This window comes from Panthera uncia, chromosome B1, assembly GCF_023721935.1.
Source record: "Panthera uncia isolate 11264 chromosome B1, Puncia_PCG_1.0, whole genome shotgun sequence".
NCBI classification, from domain to species: Eukaryota; Metazoa; Chordata; class Mammalia; order Carnivora; family Felidae; genus Panthera; species Panthera uncia.
The window spans coordinates 86,450,286-86,475,802 of record NC_064811.1 but is presented as its reverse complement, the minus strand read 5'-3'; the positions used below and the strand labels follow the sequence as shown (position 1 = coordinate 86,475,802).

Genomic DNA, 25,517 nt, shown 5'->3' with positions numbered 1-25,517 from the left:
AACTGACAATATAACAGTACTATTATTCTAGGTGACCTCCAGCACCATAGGTATAAATATCATCTATGACTCCCAATTTTTATCTCAGGGACACCTTTTCCCCTGAACTTCAGATTCCTATATTGTACTTGACATCTTCCCTTAGACATTTTTCTAAATCTGTTTTTCTCCCATTAGCAGTCCCTTATTGATAAAATGGCAACACCATTCACCCAGATGCTCAGGCCCTTAATTCTGAAGTCTCACTCAACTTGTTTTTTCTCTCTAACCTACCATTTCTACTTTTGAAATATATGCTAAATCCAACTTCTTAGCACCTCTACCACTATCAACTAATCTAAGTCATCACCAGCTCTTATAAAGACTACTACAAACATCTATTAACTATTTTCTTCCACTCTCCACACATCAGTCCACTCTCCAATTGTCAGAATGATCCTTTAAACACATAAATCAGATCACACCCCCTGCTCACAACCATCCAGTGGCTCCCCAAAACACTTGAAATCCAAATTTCCTATCATGGCCTATAGTTTGCCATGACCCTAACTATCCTTATTCTGACCTGATCCCTTACCTCTGCTCCCTCTTGCCCACCCACTCCTCTCCAGTTCTCCCTGCTGTTCTTGAAAGAAGCCAGGAATGCTCCACTGGAGAATTTTTTTCGTGTCTGCTATTCCTTAGGCCTAGTTTGCTCCTTCACTTCATTGAGGTGTCTGAATATTAATTCAAGAACAGACCTTCCCTGACAACCTGAATTGAAAAAGGACTCCCATTACCTCCTAGCCCCTTATCCTTTTCCTTTTTTTAATTTAATTTTTTTTAGAGAGAGCAAGCTAGCGCCTGAGTTGGGGAGAGGGGCAGAGGGACAGCAAGAGAATCTTAAGCAGGCTCCATGCTCAGCACAGACCCAACACGTGGGGCTCAGTCATGAGATCGAGAGGCTTGATCTCAGGACCCTAAGATCATGACCTAAAGCCAAAATCAAGAGTTAGGACACTCAACAGAGCCACCCAGGTGCCCCCTTTTTTTTTTGCTTTATAGCACTTATTACCTGACCTTCTATCTCCAGTGCTTATCAGTACTCAAACTTTAGTTTAAGAAATGAATGAATGTACATAAATGAGTATCAGTAATCGTTGTAATGACAATGCTATTAAGAACTTTAGTCTTGGTACATGAGCCTCATTCTTCTTGACACCATTAAATCGAAATGAAGAAACAAGAGGACCTCGGTGAGCTGAATTGGAATAAGTGTAACTAGAATCCATCCAAACTTATAGTTTTTGTGTGTACTGCTACTCAGTCAAGAGAGCTAGGAGCTGAAATGGATTCTATACACTTAATAAGTAGAATATTTATACACCAAGAAATATAAAGTAATGGATAAGAGCCTAGACTCTCTGGAGGTGACTAACGGGGTTCAAATCCTGGTTCTGATATTTAATAGCAATATAACTTTTCTGTGCCTTTGCTTCCTCATTTATAAAATGGGGGGCAATAACATCAGATTTACCATATAGTGTGCTGTGAGAACCTAACAATGCCTATCACATTAGTAAGCCTGTAAATAAATACCAGCTATTATTATTCATTTGTAATTTATCTCAAAATTTCTTATCCACTGATAGTATTAAAAAACAAATTTTGACTGGCAATCCACAAATTATACTTTATACTTCCAAACTTCTCAAGAAAGGTAAGGGATTTTTATTGAATTGAAGTTTCCCCTCCCCCACCCTCCCATAAAAAATCTGTTACTGAGGCTGAAAGCCACAAAGTCACAAAATGGTTGAATGTGTAATACCCTAACTTGCATGTTAACTGTTTATATTGTACAAAATAAATAGTTCACCACAGTTTACAGGTATGAAATTACAAATTCAATTTTCTTAAAGATTAAAATTTAAACCCTTTTAATTCCTTACTACATCAAATGTTCAACATTATGAATATTAGAGCTTAGCTTGTGTTTTATGCATTTCACAAAATAACACAATTTGGTTGCAAATCCTACCCCATTTTCTTACTATCTATATGTATAAAAAAGCTTGCTCATATAGGGTTAGACAGCAGCTAATTACCTTAGATACTAAAGGTTAAAAAAGGAAAGAAAAAACCCAAGCTGCTTCAGTCCTCATTACATTATGTACCATGGGGATACATATAGTTAAGTCCTAGAGGACAAAGTTCAATAATTAAAATTAGCTGTTTTGTTATCTGGGTAAGAAGTGCAGAAAAACTGTTTAAAAGTAAAAAAGCTTACTGTAACTTTAGCCATAAGGGAAGTATGTCAGCTCTCTGGTGAATCAGGGAATCATCTTCTGCTACAGAATCATAATGCTTGCAGCTATGTCTGACCTCATAATTAATGGAGATCACAGCATAAAATGCAAGCCTGAGGTGCTTTGGGTGACTCAGTCGGTTGAGCGTCTGACTTCAGGTCAGGTCATGATCTCACAGTTCGTGGGTTCGAGCCCAGCATAGGGCTATGTGCTGACAGCTCAGAACCTGGAGACTGCTTCAGATTCTGAGTCTCACTCTCCCTCTCTGCCCTTCCCCGACTTGTGTTCTCTCTTTCTCTCTCAAAAAATAAATAAGTAAACATCAAAACAAACAAACAAACAAAAAAGCCAGCAAGCCTGAAATAAAATTACTGAATCCCCACAGCAAACAATATCTAGGCTTGTTATGATCTAAATGGTTTAAAACCTTGTATTCTAAGTACTAATCATAACAGGATTCAGTGGGCTACTTTAAATACCTGAAGATAAAAACTTACACTAAGGAATTGTGTATACTACAGATGTTTTAGTTGACTGGTCTATAGAATTTGTTAAGTTTCAAGGTCTGCTAAATTGTTCCTATTATAGAAAGGCTGATTGGATACTCAGTACTTGTTCTTATTTCAAATCAAGGGTAATAACCAAAGCTACATACTAAACACAGGGTTGTTGTTTTTAAACGGTGACAGGCCCACTATTACAGAAGTTCAAGTTTGAGCTTTGCTTAAAGCAGGTAAACATGTAGAAGTGTAAAAAAATAAATAGAAGAACTGATAAAGCAATTCTCAAATCTCATTGATTTCTTCTCAGACTTATTTTTAAAGTTAGACCTTTTAAAATAATGTCTTCAGGTATAACTCAAACATAATTTCACATGAGTATGCTTAAAGCAATCCTCTTAGTAAACTCCCCACCAGGCATTAAAAAAAAAAAAAAAAACTCACATAGCTTAAAATTTGATTTATTAAATATGACAGCAAATCATTCGGTTGTATTTACAACAAAGAATTTATTTTCACAATATTTAAATGACCATGTTTACAATTGCCACGTCACTAACTCGTGCCAGCTTTTTTTCTCCTTTAATACTGTTTCTATAGATAAGCTTGGAAAAGCAGTATTTTGTTAAATCATTAATTTAGCACAAGATATACTATTAAATGCTGGAATTTCCTTGACATTCAAGAATTTATAACAAGAAATGGAATCCTGGGATTAAGAATAAAAGGAAAAAGACAAGGCACCTAATCTCAAACCAGGTAGAGTTGGATGGGAAGTACGGGCGTTTCTAAAGCCAAAGCAATTTCCGTGCCAGTTAAACTCAAACTTTCCACACAGAAGTTTAAAACCGAACTGAAACAGTTTTGCTAGGGTAACAGAAACAAATCCCGCCCCCCCCCCCAAGCAAATCCTTTGGAGCAACTGTTAGGCAGTATTCACATACAACTTCTTTCTCCAACCAGGAAGGCATGGAATGGAAAACAAAGTGTCAAAGAGAAAAAAAAAGTTACAGCCTGCCAAAAGGTCTTAAAACTACACTTCGCAGCAAAAGGCAAACGACTCCACAGACTGCTGCAAACAGAAGCTGCTCCATTCCCCCATCAGCAGAGGAAGCCACGAGGACCGGAAATTTTGCCCTGGGAAATCTGAGAAGGGGCCCGGAGCCTCCACCAGCACCCTCAGAAGCTGTGGCTGTCAAAGAGGTTGAGGGACCCCAGCACTGGAGAGACATCGGACACTAATTCCACGCCCTTGCCCTTCCCACCACCTCCTCTCCATCCCGCATCGTCAGCCCAGTCGCCTCCGGATGCAAAGAGTAGTCAGGGGGATCGGGGGACTGCGAAGCCGGCGGCCTGAGCGCCCTCTTTACCTGGTCGCAGAGGCGCGGCCAGGCGCGGAGGGTGAGCGTGTCAGCGACACGAGCCGCCTGCGCCTTCCCGCCCCGCGCGAGCCAGGTTTCCGAGGCCGCTTCTGCGAGTCTTCGCCCAAGAGGCCACTGGCTGCCAGAGAGGCCAGGGGAGAAACAACAGGCACAGTGTCTTGGAAACAGCCCTGCCGGCCGTCATTCATAATCCGGCGGACCGGAAACCGGGGGTAACGTCACTTCCTTCCGTCGCACAGCCAAAAAGTTTCCCTCCTCACACTGCTGCAGGAACCTTTTTTTCCCCCTCCTCGGAGCCGGCTAGTTCCGGGACCGGTTCGGAAGGAGCCTCCGGGAACGGACGGAGTAGCGGGGCGGAGCGGTGAGTTGTGACGAGCTACCCGGCTCCCAGCCGCCTCTGGGAGGCTCGAGACCTCCGCGAGGGGCGAGGTGTGAGAGTAGTTCCGTGGAGTCTTAGTTTCCTCGCTCTTTAGGGGGAAACTTCGTAATTTGCGGGCGGTCGCGTGCCCCAGGCTGACCGCTCTCTCCCTTCGGTGAGGGCTGTGCTTCCTCCGAGTCTGTTGCGGGTTCGCCTATCTAGGGCACGGCCCCAGGGACTAGGTCTCCAGAACCCCGTCTCGGACCTTCCTCGGAAGGTTTTGGCGACTTCTCTATGCAGCTCCCTCTTTCCGCCTCCCCCCTTCCTCCGGCTCCCTCAAAGACCTTCCCTCCGTGCTAGGCCTTCGGTGTGTCATGCTTTGATCAAAGGCTTGAGATTCTTTTTTCTGAGTGTCCGCTGTCGCTTTTCAGCTAGTCCGTCACTTGGTTGGTTTGGAATCGTGGTCTTTCCGCTTTCCCTGCATTTCCAGACGTGTCCCTAAGATACCAGTATAACTCAAGGCCAAGAATTCAGTAGAGGAATGAAACGGACAGCATCTTTAAAAAGATTTTTAGTAGAAGGTTGCAAGAGCCTCCAAAGACATAAAGGGCAAAGCCGTTTAGGAGATGGCAACCCTAATATTGCACTCGGTGTGAATAAGTTCAGTTTCCTTTATCTTGTGCACATGCAGATGATCAACTTTGGATGTGTGTGTGTGTGTTTAAGATTGGCATGTAGGGTAAGAAATGAATATCCAATTTGGGTTGGAGAGATAACAGACGCCCTAGAAAATGACATTTAAACAAAACCTAGTTCATTCATTCAATAAATATTTTTGAGAGTCTAAGTTTCAAACTATGTTAACTGCATAAGACCCTGCCCTCATGGAGTTACAGTCTAACGGGATTAATGAATTTAAGCCAGGTAAAGGAGTAGGAAGAAAGTATTGCAGGTAGGAACACTGTACAGGTCTCTAGTCAAGACCGAGGTGGTTTTGTTTATTTTGCTTTTGCTTTTTTGATGCTTGTGGGGCTTAGGGGGTTAGGTGCATGGAAGATGGATTTGAGTTTCTTGTTGCTCTTTTTGTAAAGGGGCTTCGTAAGTGGTTAGAATTGTGTAGAAGGAGAGAAAAGACCATTACACTTTACTTTGATCCCTAATAATTCTATAGCCATTATTTTTGGTACTTTGCAAAGTAGCAAAGTGATAGGCAAAAAGATAAATGTAGACTCTCCCTCATAAGGTACTCAGAGGTTTATAGGGAATATAACACTTATGGGGGAAAAAAGAGTATGATTCAAGGTAGAAAGTCCTAGTACCATGAGAAAGCACTACTAGATATCCTAGGAGGGAGAGATTATTAGTATTTGGGGTGGAGAAGGACATACCAGCTGAGAATAGAGTCCTCCTGAGAAGTAATATTTGAACATAGAATTTGGACATCTAAAAATAGGTAAAAAGCTTCCCAGACAGAAAAAGTGAGTAGAGGTGTCAAGGCCAGCTAATGGCGCTACTGTAAAGAGAATCTGTATATGAAGATTTAAAGTTTTTGTGCCAGTTAATGAATTGTCTTTTATAAATGGTAGGCCAAGAGATTAGGCTTTATTTTGAAGGCAGTAGGGAGTTTTAATTTTTGAAGAAGAAAAATAAGAAGGAAAGGAAAATATGTTTCAGGAACATTAATATGTGATTTAGGCCTCAGACCAGATTAACAGAAAGTTGTGTCGTTCATTGAAAAACGTGCAGGACAAGGAACTTTTGGAGGAAGGTATTCATAATACCGATTTTAGTCATAACTAAATTGGGCAACCAGGTAGACATACCTACTCAGCAATTGGAAATGTGGGATTTGAGTTTAAGTGAGCTTGGAGTGGTGAAAAATGTGAAACCATCTGCCTAAAGATGACAGTTAAATTAAAAACATGATAAATAGAAGATAACCCAGGAAGAAAGTGGAAGCAGAACTAAAAAAGATAGATGAGAACAGATACTTGGGCAATACCAAGAGTGACAGGGCTGAAAAGATGAACCAGAGTAAGAGTAGCCAGAGATAGATAGAAGAGAAGAACCAGAAAAGTTAAGCGTAATCGAAATCACGGAGGAGAAAGTTTTTGAAAGAGGAAATGAATACTGTGTATTCACTTGGCCAGCATTTAATGAATACCCACTACCTGCCAGGTACTCTGCTAGGCACACAGTTAACAGCAGCGGGTAAGATCAATCCTGTGCTCATCCTCAGGGAATTTACATTCTAGTGAGAAAGACTGTTTACATAATTAACAGTATAGTAACTATTCCAAACTTCCAGGATGTTTGGGAACAGAATAACAGTAAGACTTCTTATTTTATTTGGGAAGTGTGGGGAAAAAAAATACTGAGATGTGAAGGATGAATAAGATGGGTATGGGACACTTTCTACTGATGTGCTGAGGTGAGAGCGTATGATATGTTGAAAGACTTAAACTAAATTATGTGACTACAACAGCGAGTGAGGAGTGGGAATAGTCTGAGATACTAGATGGTATTTAATGAGTGTGTACTCTGTGCCAGGTACTCTTGTAACTATTTTACATGTACTACCAGATCATGTAGGGCATTAGAGACCTCGTTAAGGATCTCGTTCTTTAACCTTTGGACAGCAAGAAGTGCAAAGGGCATTTTAACCCAGTGAATAATACAGGAAGGTATAGAGAGGGACAAGAGTGATTGTGGGGAGACTGATCAAGCTAATATGGTAGGCCAGATAATAGGTGGTGATAGCTTGGTCTAGGGTGGTGGTAGCAAGGATTGAAAAAAGTAGATGAATTTGAGGTATATTTAGGAAGTTTGGCGACTGAACACAAGGGTGTAGGGTGAGGGTTCAGGAAGTAGGAGGAGTAGCTGATACTCAGGTTCTGGCTGGAGCAGTGGGATTAAGTATCATTTGAGAGAGGGAATGCTAGAAGATCTGGTTGGGAGACAGAAGAAGAGGTTATGAGTGGCTCTGTTAGGGACATGTTGAATAGGAGGCACCAGTGAGATACCCATTTAAAGCTGGCATTTGGATCTTGGAAGAGATAGATGGGCCAGAGAGATAAGTTTATAATCCGTGGCAAAAGAGTATATATCAAATTGTCTAGCACAGTAATTCTCAAGCTTTTAGAGTGGATCAGAATCACTTTGAAGGCTTAATACAGATTTCTGGGCCCGGAGTTTTTTCTTCAGTTGGTCTCATGGTAGAGACCAAGAGTTTGCATTTCTAACAGGCTCCCAGGTAATGCCTGTGCTTCTGATCCAGATGTCACATTTTGAGAGAAAGGTGTAGAGTGAGACAAGAAGAGACCCAGAACTCACTTAAGTTGAAGTGGAATAGGAACCTACAAAAAGGCTAAGAAAGAAGTAGGAGGAAAAAAACAAGATCTGTTTACCTAAAGCTATGAATACGGTGGTGAGAACATTTTCATGGACGGAATGGTGGGACAAACGCCAAATTGCAGGATTAAATGCAGCATAAGTAGAAGAATGAAAAAAGGGAGTATAGAATGAGGATGACTTTCTGAAGGAAGTTTTGCTATGAAATGAGGAAGACCGGATAGAAGAGGCTTGAATATATTTAAATGTAAATGAAAAGATGCCAGTAGAAAGAAAGAGAGAGAGGGTGATGGAGAGGACATAGTAAATAATCCGTAGTTCAGGGTCCAGATGGGGAAGGAAAAGGTAGAATCCAGTTACAGGTAGCATTACATGGAGAGCCACCTCTTCATTTATCAGGTGGGAAAAAGGAAAGGATGGGTGCAGGTAAGTTTGTAGATGTAGTGGCAGGATGTTGATTTAGTTTCTCTCTGACAGCTTTTGTCTTCTCTGTGAAATTGGTGAAGACATCTACTGAGATACTGTAGCAGTTTCAAGGAAAATGGAGAAAGTGTAACTGATCTTGGCAGAAAGTAGGGAAGTGAGTTGAGGAGAGAAGCATGATAGGATTGCTAAATTGTATTGAGTGCCTAGATGAGATTGGTGACTCTACAGATGCAGAGTATGTATTCCTCTCAGCTGCATTTAAGAGTTTGGGTGCAGGCAGGGAGAAGGTAAATAACAGGATGGATGGCTAGAAAGTAGATGAAATTATAGGACTATAGAACACAGGTGTTTAGAGAAGAGAGTCTTTGAAAGGCTGGACCATGAAATATAGGACAGGAAGTAAAATGACATACTGTAGGGGCGTCTGGGTGGCTCTGTTGGTTAAGAGTCCAACTTTGTCTCAGGTCATGATCTCACAGTTCGTGGGTTTGAGCCCTGCGTTGGGCTCTGTGCTGACAGCGCAGAGCCTGGAGCCTGCTATGAGTTCTCTGTCTCCCTCTTTCTCTCCCCCTCTGCCACTCATGCTCTGTCCTCTGTCTCAAAAATAAAGAAGCATTAAAAAATTTTTTTAATGACATACTGCAGATAAATCTAGATGGATAGAAAGAGGTGGGAAAAAGAGGTCACTGTTGAGTGGGAATTTCTGTGCTATATGCATTTGCCATAGATGATTCCTATCATGAGCTAAGAATTCTCACTGAGGATTAGAATTCTAAAAAACAAGTCCTAGGTGTGTATATATATATAAATAGATATATACAGATATAGATACATGAAAGAAACTTAATGCTTTAAATGTAGAATTAATTTAAAATCTAGGTGTTGCTTTAAAAAAAAGAATGTCAGAAAATTAGTAATTACTACTTTAAAAAATGTCAATAACCTAGGAATGGGATAGTAGTGGTATTGGTGGGAGTGAATTCTTAGCTCTAATCCTCAGTAAGAATGATATATGGCTCTTTTCCAGTCTGTTTTGGTCATGGATTTTGGAATATACAGGGAAGGAACTATATAAAAGTTAACATAATTTGGTACAACTCCAGGAAAATATTTTTGGTTATAATAATAAAGGAGATAAATTGAGAAATTAGTTGCTGACCTCTTTAAGGACTTCAGTAGCTGAAAAATAAATTTTACTATGTGTGCATTTGTCCGTAAGAAAGGAGAAGTAACAGAAACTAGAGAAAGCAATATAAAAGGGTGAGGAGGGGCACCTGGGTGGTTTAGTCGGTTGAGCATCCAACTCTTGATTTCAGCTCAGGTCATGATCTCACTGTTTTGTGGGTTTGAGTCCTGCACCCTGCTCTGTGCTGATGGTGCAAAGCCTGCTTGGGATTCTCTCTCTCTTCCTCTCTCTCTCTGCCTCTACCCGACTTGCACTGTCTCTGTCTCTCTCAAAATAAATAAATAAACGGTAAAAAAAAAAAAAGTGAGGAAAAGTAAGATAGAAAACTAAAATATATAGGATAAAACATGTAACTGAGTGTTTTATTTTAGGCCCAAATACTGTTTTCTGTTTGATGTGGGAAAGAAGTTGAGGCAAGGAGGTGCCAATAAGGAGAAAGCAGAGGGAACTAAGAAACTGGAGGCCTCTATAAATTCAAAATGCAGGTGGAATGCAAGGAAAGAAATGGGGGACAGGGGGAGGAGGCAAAATAAAGGAAGGTTGACCTGGTGCCTTGAAGAGGTTCCTTAGTGAAAACAGTGGAAGAGATAAAAAGATACAAGATTATAGTCAAAAAAAGGAGAATAATTGTGGCTACTTTCAGGCTTTGGTGGCTGAAGATGAAGCTCTTTGGGATTGAAGGTCTAAGTAAACTAGGAAGCTGGAGAAGATCATCAATATAGATGCTAAAATTGCCAGAGACGACAGTGGGGAGAAGTAAGAAGATGAGCCTAGTGCAAATGTTCCATACCTTAGCAACCAGGAAGGTATAGGTATAGATTTCAAGGGAAGATGTTGATAAATGGTGGCCATGGAATGTTTCTCCAAAAGCAGCTATATGGAATAAGATCTCTGTAGACCTCTTTGCTCTTTGAGTAGGAAGTCGAAGGAGTACCACTTGGGAGACCATGGTAAAAAGGAGATGTAGTGGGGGAAATAGTAAAGGTAAAGAGATGCAAGGAGTGCTTGAAAAACAAGGTAGAAAATATAGGGGAATATATAGATAATGAGTAGGGACTAGAAGATTATGGGCAGCCAGCAATGAGGTTATTGTGGAGGGAGGGAAGGGCTTAGCTGAATGAAAGTACTGGAAGGCCTTTCTACTGAAAGGTAGTTTGTACCTTAAGCAGCCTTGATGTATACATAATAGGGAAAGGAAAACTAGCAGTTGCTGGATAGACTAAAGCATTGGCCTCCAAACTTGTCTCATCATTCCCTGAGGATGAAATTGAGCACGCTTCATTATATGTGTTATCAATTATATGTCTACACTGCTATCATTCTGTGTATTAATAGCGTATTTTTAATAAAAAATTAAAAATAGAAATTCTTATATTTTTTCCCTGTATTCCACTATTAAGACCTTTGAGACATGTTAGTAATTTAGGGCATGGGTACAAAGCCTATTCAGTTTTATCACTGCAGGATAATATAAGAAGAACGGATTCCAAGGTTCCAGTTGGAATGTTGGTGTTGATGACATGACTTCTGTAGTCTTATAAGCTAGGCACTGACTCTTGTCACCTAATCTGTAACGCAAACCTTTTGTCTGTGATTATGGAAATACGTAACAGTAAATACCTTGCTTCTGGTTTCCAGCATAGAAATTTCAAGGAACTGTTTTTCTAGTATATTGGAAGGATTCTTCTCCATATTAGCCCTTTGGTCAGCACCTCATAAAACAGATTGTTCTGGATAAGTCAATGCTGTGCTTTTTAACTATAAAAAGTTTGGTCAATAAAAAGGTTAGGCCATATTCCCCTTGAGCACTCAGGAGGAATGGCAGGTTTACTCTTTTCATCATGGACATTTTAATGAGGAGCTATTCTCCAGAAAATATGTATAGTAATCAGCCTATACCATGAGTAAATTTAAAAAAAACCTTTCTGTACCTATCATCTACATAGATGATGTATGTAATAATATAGTCTTAAGTGACAGATTGCTTCTCAGTTTTCATTAAATTACTAATACAACTGTTTGAGGTAGATAATTGTCCTTTTAGTATTGGCTTTGGGATTCATGGATGATTCAGGTGTTTCATTAGAGTATGGAATTTGACAATAATTTTGAGGCTATCAGAAAGGTATCTAATACCGTCTTGAAAACTAAAAAAAAAAAAAAGCCTGTAGGTGTGGGGGTGTGTTTCCTGTCAAAGTTGGAAAGGGATTGGGGAGAAGTAGATGGGGAAGGAACAAACAAAATTCATCTTTAGTCTGAACTTTCATATGCCAAGATTCAACCTACAGCAAGGTTTAATGGCTTTATAAACCCCTGAAAATGAGAGATTACTGTGGAATTGCTGATAGATCTTTAACTCTAACAGTACATGTGTGTTGCATTATTACATTATTAACCTCAAGGATAGAAGACAGTTTCAAGCCCTAGAATATTGATCAAAGGATTGAACACAAAGTATACATTTTTATTTTAATAATTCCTTGCCTGGGGTAATATTTGAAAAAGTGACACAAGAATTAGAACCACATGATAGCATTGGTATTAGCTGAAAACAAAATTTTTTAATGTTTTGGAATTTCATAAGCCTTTGATGTACATCTTCACTGTATTTTAAGCTAATGACACAGAGCATTATCACAGGCCCTATGGGAGAGATTTTATATTATGTATATAAATTATATTATGTATATATAATTTTTTGGTAGTAACTGGCACCATTCCTCAGAGACCTTGCTTTTTAAAAGTAGGTTAATGCATGAGATACCACAATCTAAATGTAGTCCAATAGATTATCTTAGTATGTTTTCTGAGGCATTCAAGAATGGAGTTGAGGACTAAGGAGATTTAAAAATAGGTAGTTGAGGTTAAAGTTGCAGCAATGACCTTTAGCTCATCACCTGATGTTTCCTTTAACCATTGTTCTCCTGCCATGCCTCGCCGCCTCAAATCTTTTTTTTTTTTTTTTTTTTTGGTAATGGAAATAAGGTTTGAGAGAAGAAATTTTGACATATGGTAAACCTGACCTAAACACATCAAGTTCCTGTACACTGAACTGTAAGTGTATATTTTAAAACGCTGAGGAAGGTGCTCTGTGGCAGGGAGGAGCTTATCTGCATTTCAAATTCAGGATTTGAATTTGAATTCAGGGTCTGGATACACACAACACTGATAAGGTTCTTGCTTCAGGGGAAACGAAGTTGGTAGGAATAACAAGGAAATTTACTTTTCTTCTGATGTTTCAGATTTTGTATAATGGGCACAGTATTACCTATTATAAATAAAAGAACCTGATAGATAAACTTTAACATAGATAATTGCTCATTGTCTCTAAATTAATCCCCCCTTTCTTATTTTCTTCAGGTGTTTGCAATGGCTGCTGCTGTGAACTTGGAACTTGATCCTATTTTTTTGAAAGCACTTGGCTTCTTACATTCAAAAAGTAAAGATTCTGCAGAAAAGCTAAAGGCACTACTTGATGAATCTTTGGCTCGGGGCATTGATTCAAGTTACCGTCCATCTCAAAAGGTACCTGCAAGAATTAAAAGCTTGGGGGGAGTTTTGTAAGGCCTGCAGTAGAACAGTGTTAATATTTAGATCATCTTAAAACAGTCTCCCTGCCAAAATAATCTTTCATGGTGGCATGAAGAAATTATATTCTTTAGTGTTCTATTCTTCCTTCATGTTTTCAGAGAACTTTTACTCGACATGGAAAAGTTAGCTGGGTGTGAGGGATACTCTGTTCTACTTTATGTGTAGGGAAACCTACTTATTTATGGTTTAATTTCTAATTGTTTCTCATACCCAAAAAATTTTAAGCTACTGGGTGAAACCATGACTTGTAATTATTCTCTAATGTTTTAATGTTTAATGAAGTAAAAGGACAAAGTGCAATGAAGTAGATTGAATATGGATAGGATACTTTAAGGGGAAAAGGAGGTATATATGGATAAATTATGACAACTATGTGGCTCCAACTTTGATAATGACAAACCAGCCAAACAACTTTATGTGAAAAGAATATACATTTTGGAACCAGACAAACCTGTTTTGAATCCCAGTTTGCCTCTTACTAGTTGTGTAGTAATAGATAGTGTATCTTGAACATTTATTGTGTTTCAGGTATTTTTCTGCTTGGTGTGTGTGTATAATTAATTTTAATTGTGATAATCTTTTGAAATAGGTGTTATTTATTTTCATTTAAAAATAAGGAAACCAAGGTACACAGTAACTTCATTTCCCCCAGCCTCTATTTCTTCATTAGTAGAATGGAGGTAATAAGGATTACCTTGCAAAATTGTGAAAATTAAATGAGATAAAGCATGTAAGCCACCTAGTACAGTATCTACCCGGTACATAATAGGCTCTTAATGAATGGCAGCATTTATTATATTTGTAATACCTGAGACATTCTTTCAAACCTTTCCAAAGCTCTAGAGCCCTGAAACTCCAAAGTCATCCAGGTCTTTGGACCCAGATAACAAGATGAGAAAAGGAAGACAGGATTACATCACTAGCTCAGTCTAACCCACAATCTCAAATTAAAGACAGGCCCAAGTCCCAGACTCAGTGCCCAACACTAGCTCTAGTATTCTCAAGCCTTTTTATTGCCCTTTGAATAGTAGCGCCATTGTGTCCTCATTTCTTCTACCATTTTCATTCTGGTAAATTCAGTGAGTTCAAACTTGCCAAATTATACAGCTCTACAAAACACACTAGTAAGTTCATTCTGCTCTGAATGTTGATAATATCCCAATAGGTAAAACCTATTATTACTAAAGAAGCAGTACTGTATTTTGAGATTCTCAAACAGAAATTCATCTATTAAAGTACATGAAAAATTTGTTTTGATTAAAAAGCCTCCTGCCCTTAGATTTCTAACTAGAGTTACTTCTTATTGATCAGTTTAGAGAAAATACTGTCAGGTATTTAAAAAACCGTAGATTCATTTCATTGTAGCCTTCAGCTGCCATTTACATCTCTAGAGAGAGAATCACCTGGAGGCAGTGGTATGCTTATAAACATTGACAGCTGGCTCTCCAAGTGTAATTGCAACATAAAAATCAGTTGATATCTTCATTTACATCATTCAGTAAGTCCTATGTGAAGTAATGAACTTAGATGGGACCCAGTCAGTTAAATGTCTGACTCAGGATTTCAGCCCAGGTCTTGATCTCCTTGTTCGTCAGTTCTAGCCCCATGTTGGGGTTTTCTTTCTCCCTCTCTCTGCCACTCCCCCTCTTGCTCCTAACCTCTCTCAAAATAAACTTAAAAAAAAAACAAAAACTTAGAACTTAACTCCTCCGCCAATGACTTGTAACTTTTTTGCTGAACTAGATAATAGTTTTCAAATGCCTACAAGATTATGTTTTTCATTTTTTTATGTTACACTTTTAAATTAATCTGCATTGCTAACATTTTTTCCATCACTTTCCTAAGTCTACATGAATGGTCACCAAACTTTCTGTAAAGTATCAAATAGTAAATATTTTAGGCTTTGTGGGCCACATGGTCTCTGGCACAACAATCTAATTCTGCCATGGTCGCATGCAAGTGCCACAGATAATACATAAAATGAATGAGTATTGCTGTGTTCTAATGTAACGTTATTTATAAAAAACAGGCAATAGGCCAGATTTGGCCTCCAGGCCTCAGTTTGCCAACACCTCCTCTAGACAGCACAATAAATCAAGTGCAACTACCAAGAAATCGAAAGCCCCATTCTTTATCCCTTCCCCATTTCTTCCTCCTTGGAGGTTGCTACTGTTCTGAATCTAATGTATATCGTTCCTATTTGTATTTTTCTACATTTATCTGCTGTCTCAAAAAAGTAGACTGCACTCAGATATGCTAGTTTTATTTAGAATGGTAGGAAATGCACTCCTTTTTTGAAGGGCGATTCCAAGAGGTATCTTATACATAAACTTTTTATACTATTAGTAATACATAGCAAGTGTAAATATCTGCAAAGTGGTAATATAAGAACAAGGATTGGAAGCATAAAACAGAGTAAGAAGACAAGTCAGGGGTGCCTGGGTAGCTCAGTCCATTAAGCATCCGACTTCGGCTCAGGTTATGATCTCGTGTTTCATGTGTTCAAGTCCCACATCAGGCTCTGTGCTGACAGCTCATAGCCTGCAGCCTGCTTTGTGGATTCTGTCTCCCTGTCTGCCCCTCCCCTGCTCATACTCTGTCTCTCTCTCTCTCTCAAAAACTAATCAAATGTTAAAAAGAAAAAAAAAAAATTTTAAATAAAAAGACAAGCCAGACACTGGGTGAAAATATTTGTAAATTATGTGTCTGATGAAGGACTTGTATCCAGAACCTATAGAGAACTTTTTAGAGTCATTAATAAAACAAACAACTCCATTTTTTAAAAAGGACAAAACATTTTAATAAAAACTTCTAAACAAAATAACATATGGTAGACAAGCACTTGAAAAACTATTCAACATCATTAGACATTAGGTAAATGGAAATTGAATCCATAGTAATACACTACTATATACCTATTAGAATGTCTAAAAGTAAAAAGAGGATGTGTTGATGAGGATGTGAAGGAACTAAGACTCTCATATACAACTGGTGGAAATGGAAAATGGCATAACACTTTGGAAAATGGTTTGGCAGTTTTTTAAAAAGTTAAACATACACCTCATATAATCCAGCCATTTCACTCCTAGACATTAATTGTGGAGAAATGGAAGTAAATATCCATATAAAGGTTTGTACATGAATGGTCATAATAACGTTATTTGTAATAGCCCCAAACTATAAACAAGTATCCACCAATGGATAAATGGATAAACAAGTGGTATATCCATTCAGTAGAATATTACTCAGCAATATATAAGGAATGAACTATTGATATACTGCACAATATGAATCAATATCAAAATAAGTAGACTGAGTGAAAGAAGCCAGAAAAAGGAGTACACACTGTATGATTCTGTTCATATAAATTTCTAGGAAATGTAAATTAATTTGTAGTTCCAGAAAGCATTGTTGCCTGAGGATGGGGGGACATAGTTTCTCTAGGATGTATGCCTCTAAGAGTAATTATAGTGGGCCACAAGGAAACTTTGGGGGATGATGAATATGTTTATTATGTTGATTGTAGTGCTGGTTTCACATGAAACTTAGCAAATTTTATACTTTAATAGATGCGGTTTGTATATCAATTATTTCTCAATAAATCTGTTTAAAGAAATGGATGTTACATTGGCCAAACACGATAATTTTTAACTGAAAATCGTTTACATTTGTGGTCTACTTTCTACAATTGGTTAGAACAGTTGATTATAGGTATCTTTTTATTTCATCTCTTAGGATGTGGAGCCACCCAAAATTTCAAGTGCAAAAGCTGTTTCTGTTAAGCAAGAGCCCAAAACATCCTCCAGTCTTCCTTCTGGCAATAATAATGGCAAAGTCCTCACAACTGAAAAAGTAAAGAAGGAAGCTGAAAAGAGACCAGCTGATAAAGTAAGAATTTAATCTAGTTTTTAAAAAAGGAAATCAATTGTGCTTATAAGCAGGAACAATTCTTTGGTGTTCACTTCTTTTATATAATAGTAGGTAAAAGTACACAATAATTACCCAGTAAACATATTTGGATAATTATAGATGTCGGTTTTTTGAAAAATCAGTAAAACTTAGAAACTGTTTTTTTTAACCATTTATTGAAGTCATTGGCAACACGCAGTTGAGCCCTAGGCGATGTGCTAATTTCAAGTATAAACTTTAATCCATAACTTAAATATTAAATATTCTAAATGGAACAGTTGCTGAGAAGAAAAGATAGGAAGGAATAAGTGACTAAATGTGAAATTTGTTACAAGATGATGTGTACCTTAACAGAGCTACAAATAAGTCTTGGATTGCCTATTTTGAATGATTTTTGCACATAGTCAATTATTGAGATTTTAGCACTTCGTAAAAAATACATTAAAAAAATCTTTAGTAATCCCTGCCCTTAAAGTGGAGTATATTAGTCCCAAATGTTTTCATACTTGTGATAAATATTGGCTATTCGTAAACTATATTGTTTTCTGTGCTTTTAAATTTATATAAATGGTATCATACTGTACATGTATATCTTTTGGCAACTTTTTCATCACTCAGAAATGTGCTTTTGAAATTCATCTGTGTTGATACATGAAGATCTATTTCTTTCAGCTACCATGTAACATTTATTCAGTAAGTAAATCAGTTTATCCATTTCCCTACTGATGAGGAGTTAGTTTATTTCTCTTTTTTTTCTAGTACAATGGCACTTCAGTGAGCTGCTTTAAAGATAAATTCTTTGTGCACATGGTGATAGTTTCTATAGGATGCATATCCGTAAATGGATGTAATAGGATAGGCACCTCTTCAACATTACTAGACATTGCCAATTACTATCCAAAGTGCATGTACTAAATTTATATTCTCACGAATAAAGTATAAGAATTGCAAATTCTCCATGTCTTCCCAGACTTTTTAATTGTTGCCAATCTGACAGATACATCTATAACATTTATATCTTAAAGAGAGGAGCCAGAATTTGCTTTGAAGTAAATATGGCAATATCTGGATAACTGGTAGATAGTTTGCTATTTACTTCTTTTCAATATGTTTTAAATATTGGTAGTTTATAATTTAAAATATTTAAAATAAAAACTACCCTTAAAAATAGCCTTGTTAGTGCTGTGGCTTCTCAGGGCATATAAGTAAATCCATTGAGCTTCCAAAATTCTTTAATGGATAAAAGAATAAAAAGACAAATACAGTTACATGCTAAAATGTTCTGATTTTTATTTCTACTTTGCTGGTTTCTTTTAATGTATTGATGATGAATTTATTATAAGTCTTCTACAGATCTTTAGTGTTTATATCTGCCCCTAACTATCTATGTCAAAATATCTATCAAGTGGACTTGATCATTGTGCAGTGTCTATCTTATCCATCTCTCAGTGATTTAAAGTTTATTCTAACATGTTACTTACTAATTGGGTGCTTTTTATAGATGAAATCAGACATCACTGAAGGAGTTGATATTCCAAAGAAACCTAGATTGGAGAAACCAGAGACACGGTCCTCTCCTATTACTGTCCAAACTAGCAAGGATTTAGCTATGGCTGACCTTTCCAGTTTTGAGGAGACCAGTGCTGATGATTTTGCCATGGAGATGGGATTGGCCTGTGTTGTTTGTAGGTAAGTTTTCACAGGTTCTTTTGTTTTCATGAAGAACAAAGAAAAAGAAAACAAAATCAGACCAATTGTTGGGTGGTTTTTTTTTGTTTTTATTATTTGGTGGTGGGTAGTAGATAGATGAGTAAATTATTCTCTGTGAACTGCCCCATATAACAATTTAACATCTTGAAAACTATTAAATATTTTATCTTTCTTACTGTGGCATCTTTAATCTATTATGTCATAGCAGCATTTTCTGCATTCTTGGGTTCTAGAGGGAAACCAATTATTGTGTTATTCTTTAGTGATGAAGAGTATTTAGCAGAGTCAATTATTTCTGTTCTTTTTAAGAAGTCTGTGTTGCTTTATTTTTCCTTCTGAATTGTTGGTAGTACTTATAAAATAGGCTGTTATACATCATTTTCTAAACACCATAAAATCATTTCCTAGAAATAATGGAAAAGAAGTAAATGAATCACGTAGATTATTCTGAGTGTTGTTTTAAAACATGGATACATAATTAAAAAAACATGAATAATTTTGCTTATTAGGAGATGCACTGTAGAAATCTGAATAACTGAATTTGAAACTTCTTGATGCAAAGGGCTATATTTTTAATTGTTAATGGTTTTTACTGCCTAGCACAACAAAAGATTACCATCTTTGTTGCTGTTTTCTTCATGAAAATGTTAGATTCTGGTGCATTGGAACTGAGTAAATAACTAAGTTTTTGTGAGCCTTGTAGAGAATGAGTTAATGTATTTCTGAATAGAAACATTTGTTACAGCTTCATTGTTTTCACATATATTTATTTCAAACTTCATCTACCATAAAGTTTATCACTTTTAAATAAGAAATAAATGGTATCGTAATAATGGAAAGAGAACTAGTAACTGTAACCTTCCATTTGGAGAGTTCTTATGATAGTCTAAGTCTGTGGTGAGTGCTTTTTGAGCTGTTGGAATTCATATATATATATATATATATATATATATATATATGTGTGTGTGTGTATTTGTGTATATATATACATATACATATATATATATTTAAGTATTTTGAGAGAGAGAGTGGGGGAGGGACAGAGAGAAGGTGAGAGAGAATTCCAAGCAGGGTCCACACTGTCAGCGCAGACCCTGACACAGGACTTGATATGACAAACCACAAGAACATGACTTGAACCAAAATCAAGAGTCAGCCACCCAGGCGCCCTAGAATTTATATTTTATTGATACACGTCCTATTCAGCTGATAACACATGTATTTATTGAACACCCATATTTGCACAGCAATATACTAAACACTGTAGATAATTGGGTCCTATTTCCACCTTTATATATAAGTCAATTTAAATATATAGACAACTTATTTTTAATGAACTTGTATGTTAATGAAGAAGAAAGAACAGCATGTAGGTAACAAATATAAAGGAATATAATAGAAGTATAGAGAAAATATTATGAGACTGTTGGACAACTAGCCAAAGTCTACTTTCTGGGAAAAAGAAAAAAATTACAATGCGAAATGGCAAAGAGAATATAGCCAAATTCAGTTACTGAGGCACCTTGTGTTCATAGTTGAGCACAAGCTTTAAAAACTCTAACATGTGCAGGCTACATGTTAGAGCTTATTATTTTCTTGTTTGGTGTTCACCTTCTTTAATATATCACATTTACAAAATCAACCCTAAAATGGCTTTAAATTGTTGCATTCAAATAAGTGCAGTGTTTAATGGTTATTTTCTTAGGCAAATGACGGTGGCATCTGGAAATCAATTAGTAGAATGTCAGGAGTGCCATAATCTCTACCACCAAGACTGCCATAAGCCTCAGGTGACAGACAAGGAAGTGAATGACCCTCGCCTTGTGTGGTATTGTGCCCGATGTACCAGACAAATGAAAAGAATGGTAAGAATCTTTTTTTTCTCTATTTTAAATGGTCTCTGTCATTTTTTTGCTGATAATTGCTTTTCAAAATAAACATTTGAACCTTTAAGTTAGTTGAAAAAAAAATTACAAATACTGATTATTTAAATGTTTGTATGTATAGTGTATATGTATGATTTATGTATCTATGCCTAAACTCTTAGACCATGTTATATCCATTTTTCTCTGTTCAGCTTTTAGCTTATTCTATTATAGATAAACAAGATTAGAGACTCACAAAATATTAATGTTTGTTACTAGTATGTCAGTGTATTTACAAACATTTAGAAATACTACAAAGCACTGTGGGAAATGGTGAGATATAAAGCCCTGGTCTTTGGTGAGTCTGGTAAGGACATTTTGAAAATGTCTGTTCCTGAGTGGCTGAAACCATCAAACTCACAAGCTGTTTACAGAGACATTATTTGTATATGCATCTGTGTCTTTCCATGTGTGTTTCTCTATTCTTCTGTCTTTTCCTTCTCATTGTCTTTGAGTGACCATTTATCTCATTTTCCCAATGTACTTTCATTTTCTACTGCTCACTAACATAACTGCCTTTAACATCATACTGAAATGCGTTTCCATTTGTTATATTGGATAACATTGTAACTTTTATTCATTTAAAAAATAGATAAGTGAACTTCATTTTCCTTTAAAGAAATCCAGTGACTTATTTGCTTCTCCTCTTCTTCCTTCCCTTAGAGTAGGGATTCTTGATAGAAGAATTTTCATGTCTGTTAACCAAATAAATTTCTACATAGACTTTTCTGGTCAAATGTATCTTTTTTACAGTTAGGAATATTTAGTTAAAAGTAAAAATTCAGGATACCTATTTTACTTTTCAGTCAGTTAAATCAGAAATAGGAAATGTTTGGGGCACCTGGGTGGTTCAGTCGGTTGAGTGGCTGACTTCGGCTCAGGTCATGATCTCGCAGTTTGTGGGTTCAAATCCTGCGTCAGGCTCTGTGCTCACAGCTTGGAGCCTGGAGCCTGCTTCAGATTCTGTGTCTCCCTCTCTCTGACCCTCACCACTCAGCTCTGCCTTTTTCTCTGTCTCAAAAAATAAACATTAAATATATATATAATATGAAATGTTGTTATTTCCTATTAATCTCGCTAGTATGTATACTTTCAGTTTGTAACAGGGATTTTCTGTGACAAGGTATAATTTTTCTTAGTCTGATTTTTATTTAGTTTATTGTTTAAACTAGTCTTCCAGGACCTCAACCAAATGATTATGGGTGAGCAATATAGTGCATTCCAGGGCACTGACAGAAGTAGTCACTAAGAATTGATAATAGTAAAAATAAATAATTTGTGACCATAATGTCTTTCTTTAGTACACTTTCAAAGGTTTTTTTTACTGTTACTCTATTGTAAAGTTTCAAGTAAGTAAACACTACTCTCAAAGTATTTTCTCCTCCATTTTATATGACTTAGTTTGCACCAAATGTATGTTTATGGTTCTGACCCTGTTTCTGGAATGAACTTCGGCAGCTGACCCGATATCCTACAGTAACTTTAACATCTTTAAAATTGAAATTGTTTTCTTCTCCACTCAGTTTTTCCCCCAGTTGCCTGAATGAGAAAACATTATCCTTGATGCCTCTCTTAATTCCATATTACTTTGTTCACCAAATTTGCTGGTTCTTCCTCTTATCCATTTCTTGACTCTGTTCATTTTGCCCATTATTACCTTGTTCCACAAATCCCTCACTTCTTGTCTGTTGCTTTAGCCTCTTAAGGAGGCTTCTCGCTTCCTTTGAATCCACTTTATTCACTTCAGTTAAAACAATTAGAATTATTCTTCTAAAGTACTTATCTAATTTTATCTACTTAAATACACCCAATGGCTCTCAATTACTTATATAATGAGATTATACACATTAGGGGGAATTTACAGACCTTCTCTCTTTGACCCAAGTCTGTCTTTGTATTCCTTTCTCCCACCACTTCACCGTATACACCCGTACACTCTGGCCATGCCAGACTAAGTGTATCATTCCCTGATTATGTGGTGAGCTTTCCTGTTCCCTTCTCCTCTTTTCTTCATCTCAGGTATCCTTTATTCTTTATCTGCTTTACAAATTAAATGTGTAATTAATTTGATCAGTAAGACCATGTCTCATTCATTGGCATAGCACCAGAGCAGAGCTCAGGACTAGACATGTGCTACATTCTGTTGTTCTCAGTTTAAGGTATGTAAAATGGAGGAAATGTGGGTTAGTACCAGAAATAGTAAGTTTAGTCCATATGTCCAACGGTTAAAGTACTGAATGGAGAGCCATAACTAATGTTAAAACATGATTGGAATTCACTAAGAATAGACTTGGAGAAATACCAAAAGCCATGATCTGAAGTGAGCCTAAAGATCAGGATCCAGTAAACACAAAATAATGAGAGAAAGGAATTTGGAAATAGTGTGGGTGCTACACCTAGTCATTCTAACTATAATTGCTTTCAGTGAGGTTCCGATATGTGCATTGGTTATTGCTCCAAGGAATTTTAGAGATACTATAAATAGCATCTTATATCCCCATTCTCCTCACACTAATTTCTCCAACTAGGGCAGGTTCCGCAGTACACATTATTATAGGAAGACCTAGTTAAGAATGTTGTGATAGTGTGTGGCAGGCTCCAAGATCGTTCTTCAGTTCTATAATGTTCTCTTTACCACGTAATGGGTTTTGCCCTAGTGCTATGTTGGAGATTCATATGACTTACTGAATTGGTTTTCAATCTAGGGTAGTAACACATCTACTCAGCATTTAGCAATACGTGGTATTTTTGATTGCTGCCATACTGGCAATTATTGTCCTGAGTGGGGAATTTCATACATTCTGCAATGTGTGAAGCAGTCACCCAATGAAAAATTATAGTACCTTGTTGAACAGCACCAAGTCAGTGATAATATCCTATTTCCCAAAACTAGTATTTACCATCAAAGGACCAAGGGCTTTGGGTGTTTCTTACTCAACTTCTAAGATGGCTAGGTGATATAGAGGAGCCAGAAGATCCAAACATGATCTTCTATGTAGAGGCCTTTTCTTGGCTGCATTATAATGAATCTTCATCTGCTAATGCATACAAGTTAGGTCAGTCTTCAGAGTTTAACCTCTGGAAGATGTGGGTTGAAGGAAATGTAAGCATGAAAGCCATGGTTATGGAACCATGTATTTTTTATTTACTCTGAGGGCTGCATTCTCATAACATGGTTTTGTAATAGAGGATAATATGGCCCTTCTTTACTGCTAGTTGAGATATTTTACCACAGGTAGTCTTCTAGCATCCTTAATAATATTCTTGATCTGAATGTTGCTTTATAAGTGATGTTTGAAAGTAGGTACACTTTCATATGGAAAGCATGTAATATTAAAAAATGGGATGAATTGAAACTTAAGGATCAAAATCATGGTAAAGTAAACCATAACACGAGAAGATTACACAAGAATGCTCAGACAAAACAGGCTGCATTCCAATTTCCAGAAATGGGAACGGACTATTTATAAATTTCCTGATACAGTCCCACATGATCTTCTTAGGATTGTCAAAGACAATGGACTGGCTCGGAGCATCTTTCTCCATCCAGGATGCATGGGTTCTTCCAGATTCAGTTGTCTAATTAACTATGACTGTCAGCAGTCAACATGTGCCGGACACTGTACTAGACTCTTACATAACATAAATCATCTTCATAACCCACTTTATTTGGAAGAGAATGTAATAAAATACCAAGTTACCAAAAAAAAAAGGAAAAAATCAATTATTGGTCAAAATAAAACCAAAAATGCTTATAAAGGGATGGGGAGTATAGATTCATCTTTGATAACATAGAAAGTTGTATTTGTGAACTTTCTCAAAGAGTTTAATATGCTTAGTTCTGCAGTGTGGAAAAACTTCAGAAAGATACTTATTTATCAACAATAGTTCTTTATCCACATTCTGTATTTTCTGTATTTAAAACTGCATAATTGATCCAAAGTACCTTTCAACTGACCCTCAGTTACTTAGAGACGTGTATCTGAATATCAAGAAAAACACTCTTCTAAGTCTTATTGACCAACTATAATAGATAAATACCCTTCATTACAAGTGAAGCTAACTGGTTACAAATAGTTTGTGATTTTCTTTTTTTAAAGAGACAATTTGTTTTGCCTTGTTAAAATGGTATTTAATCAGCCCTCATCTGCATGATTTCTAAAGCTTAATATTATCTTTACTGTTTAGAAATGAATAAAATATATAAAACCATTCATAGGATGATGATAAAAAATAATTTGTCCAAGAATCTGTATTTTCAGTGTCACCACAATATTTTGTAAATGTTCAACTATACTTTCATTCAATGAGGAGTCCTGTGACAGATTTTTAGTCTTTTTTGTGTGTGTGTGCATTCAGTTAATATTTTGTATCTAATTTAATCCACCGATTTTTTACAGGCTCAAAAAACTCAGAAACCACCCCAGAAACCAGCCCCCACAGTTGTTTCTGTAGCTCCAGCTGTCAAAGATCCATTGGTTAAGAAACCAGAAACTAAACTCAAACAAGAGACAACTTTTCTAGCATTTAAGAGAACAGAGGTCAAGGTACAGTACATTCCATTTTTTTCTAAGATTGGATTTTAATTTAATTGACTAAAAAATACTTACTTGAGGGACGCCTGGGTGGCTCAGTTGGCTGAGCATCCGTCTTCGGCTCAGATCATGATCTCAGGGTTTATGGGTTCGAGCCCTGCGTCAGGCTCTGTGCTGACAGCTCAGAGCCTGGCGCTCCTTCAGATTCTGTGTCTCCCTCTCCCTTTGCCCTTCCCCCGCTCTCTGTCTCTCTCTCTCTCTCTCTCTCTCTCAGAAATAAACAGTTGAAAAAAAAAAATCCAACATGAAATCGTTTTATGGCAAATAAGTTAAGGCCTTGGCTGTCATGTTGATTCTGA

The 25,517-nt window shown here is 37.0% G+C and overlaps 2 protein-coding genes across 4 annotated transcripts in view; one reads left to right on the top strand and one right to left on the bottom strand.

Moving 5' to 3' along the window:
* The window catches only part of GSTCD (glutathione S-transferase C-terminal domain containing), a 129,564-nt gene extending 125,183 nt beyond the window's left edge, over window positions 1-4,381 (bottom strand). Inside the window, exon 1 of one of the 2 annotated variants that reach the window (XM_049630957.1) lies at window positions 4,156-4,381. The gene's annotated coding sequence lies outside the window, so the exon portion shown is untranslated. Of the gene's footprint in view, window positions 1-2,266; window positions 2,567-4,155 lie in introns of those variants that run through there. The other variant, XM_049630958.1, reaches the window with a different exon arrangement.
* A 71-nt stretch (window positions 4,382-4,452) lies between these two features.
* INTS12 (integrator complex subunit 12) overlaps window positions 4,453-25,517 on the top strand; it is a 35,397-nt gene continuing 14,332 nt past the window's right edge. Inside the window, exons 1-6 of one of the 2 annotated variants that reach the window (XM_049630960.1) lie at window positions 4,453-4,528; window positions 12,849-13,013; window positions 16,815-16,967; window positions 18,490-18,677; window positions 20,404-20,563; window positions 25,024-25,170. In XM_049630960.1, coding sequence (XP_049486917.1) covers window positions 12,858-13,013; window positions 16,815-16,967; window positions 18,490-18,677; window positions 20,404-20,563; window positions 25,024-25,170 — 804 coding nt within the window. In that variant the 5' untranslated portion in view covers window positions 4,453-4,528; window positions 12,849-12,857. The remainder of the gene's footprint in view (window positions 4,529-12,848; window positions 13,014-16,814; window positions 16,968-18,489; window positions 18,678-20,403; window positions 20,564-25,023; window positions 25,171-25,517) is intronic. The other variant, XM_049630959.1, reaches the window with a different exon arrangement.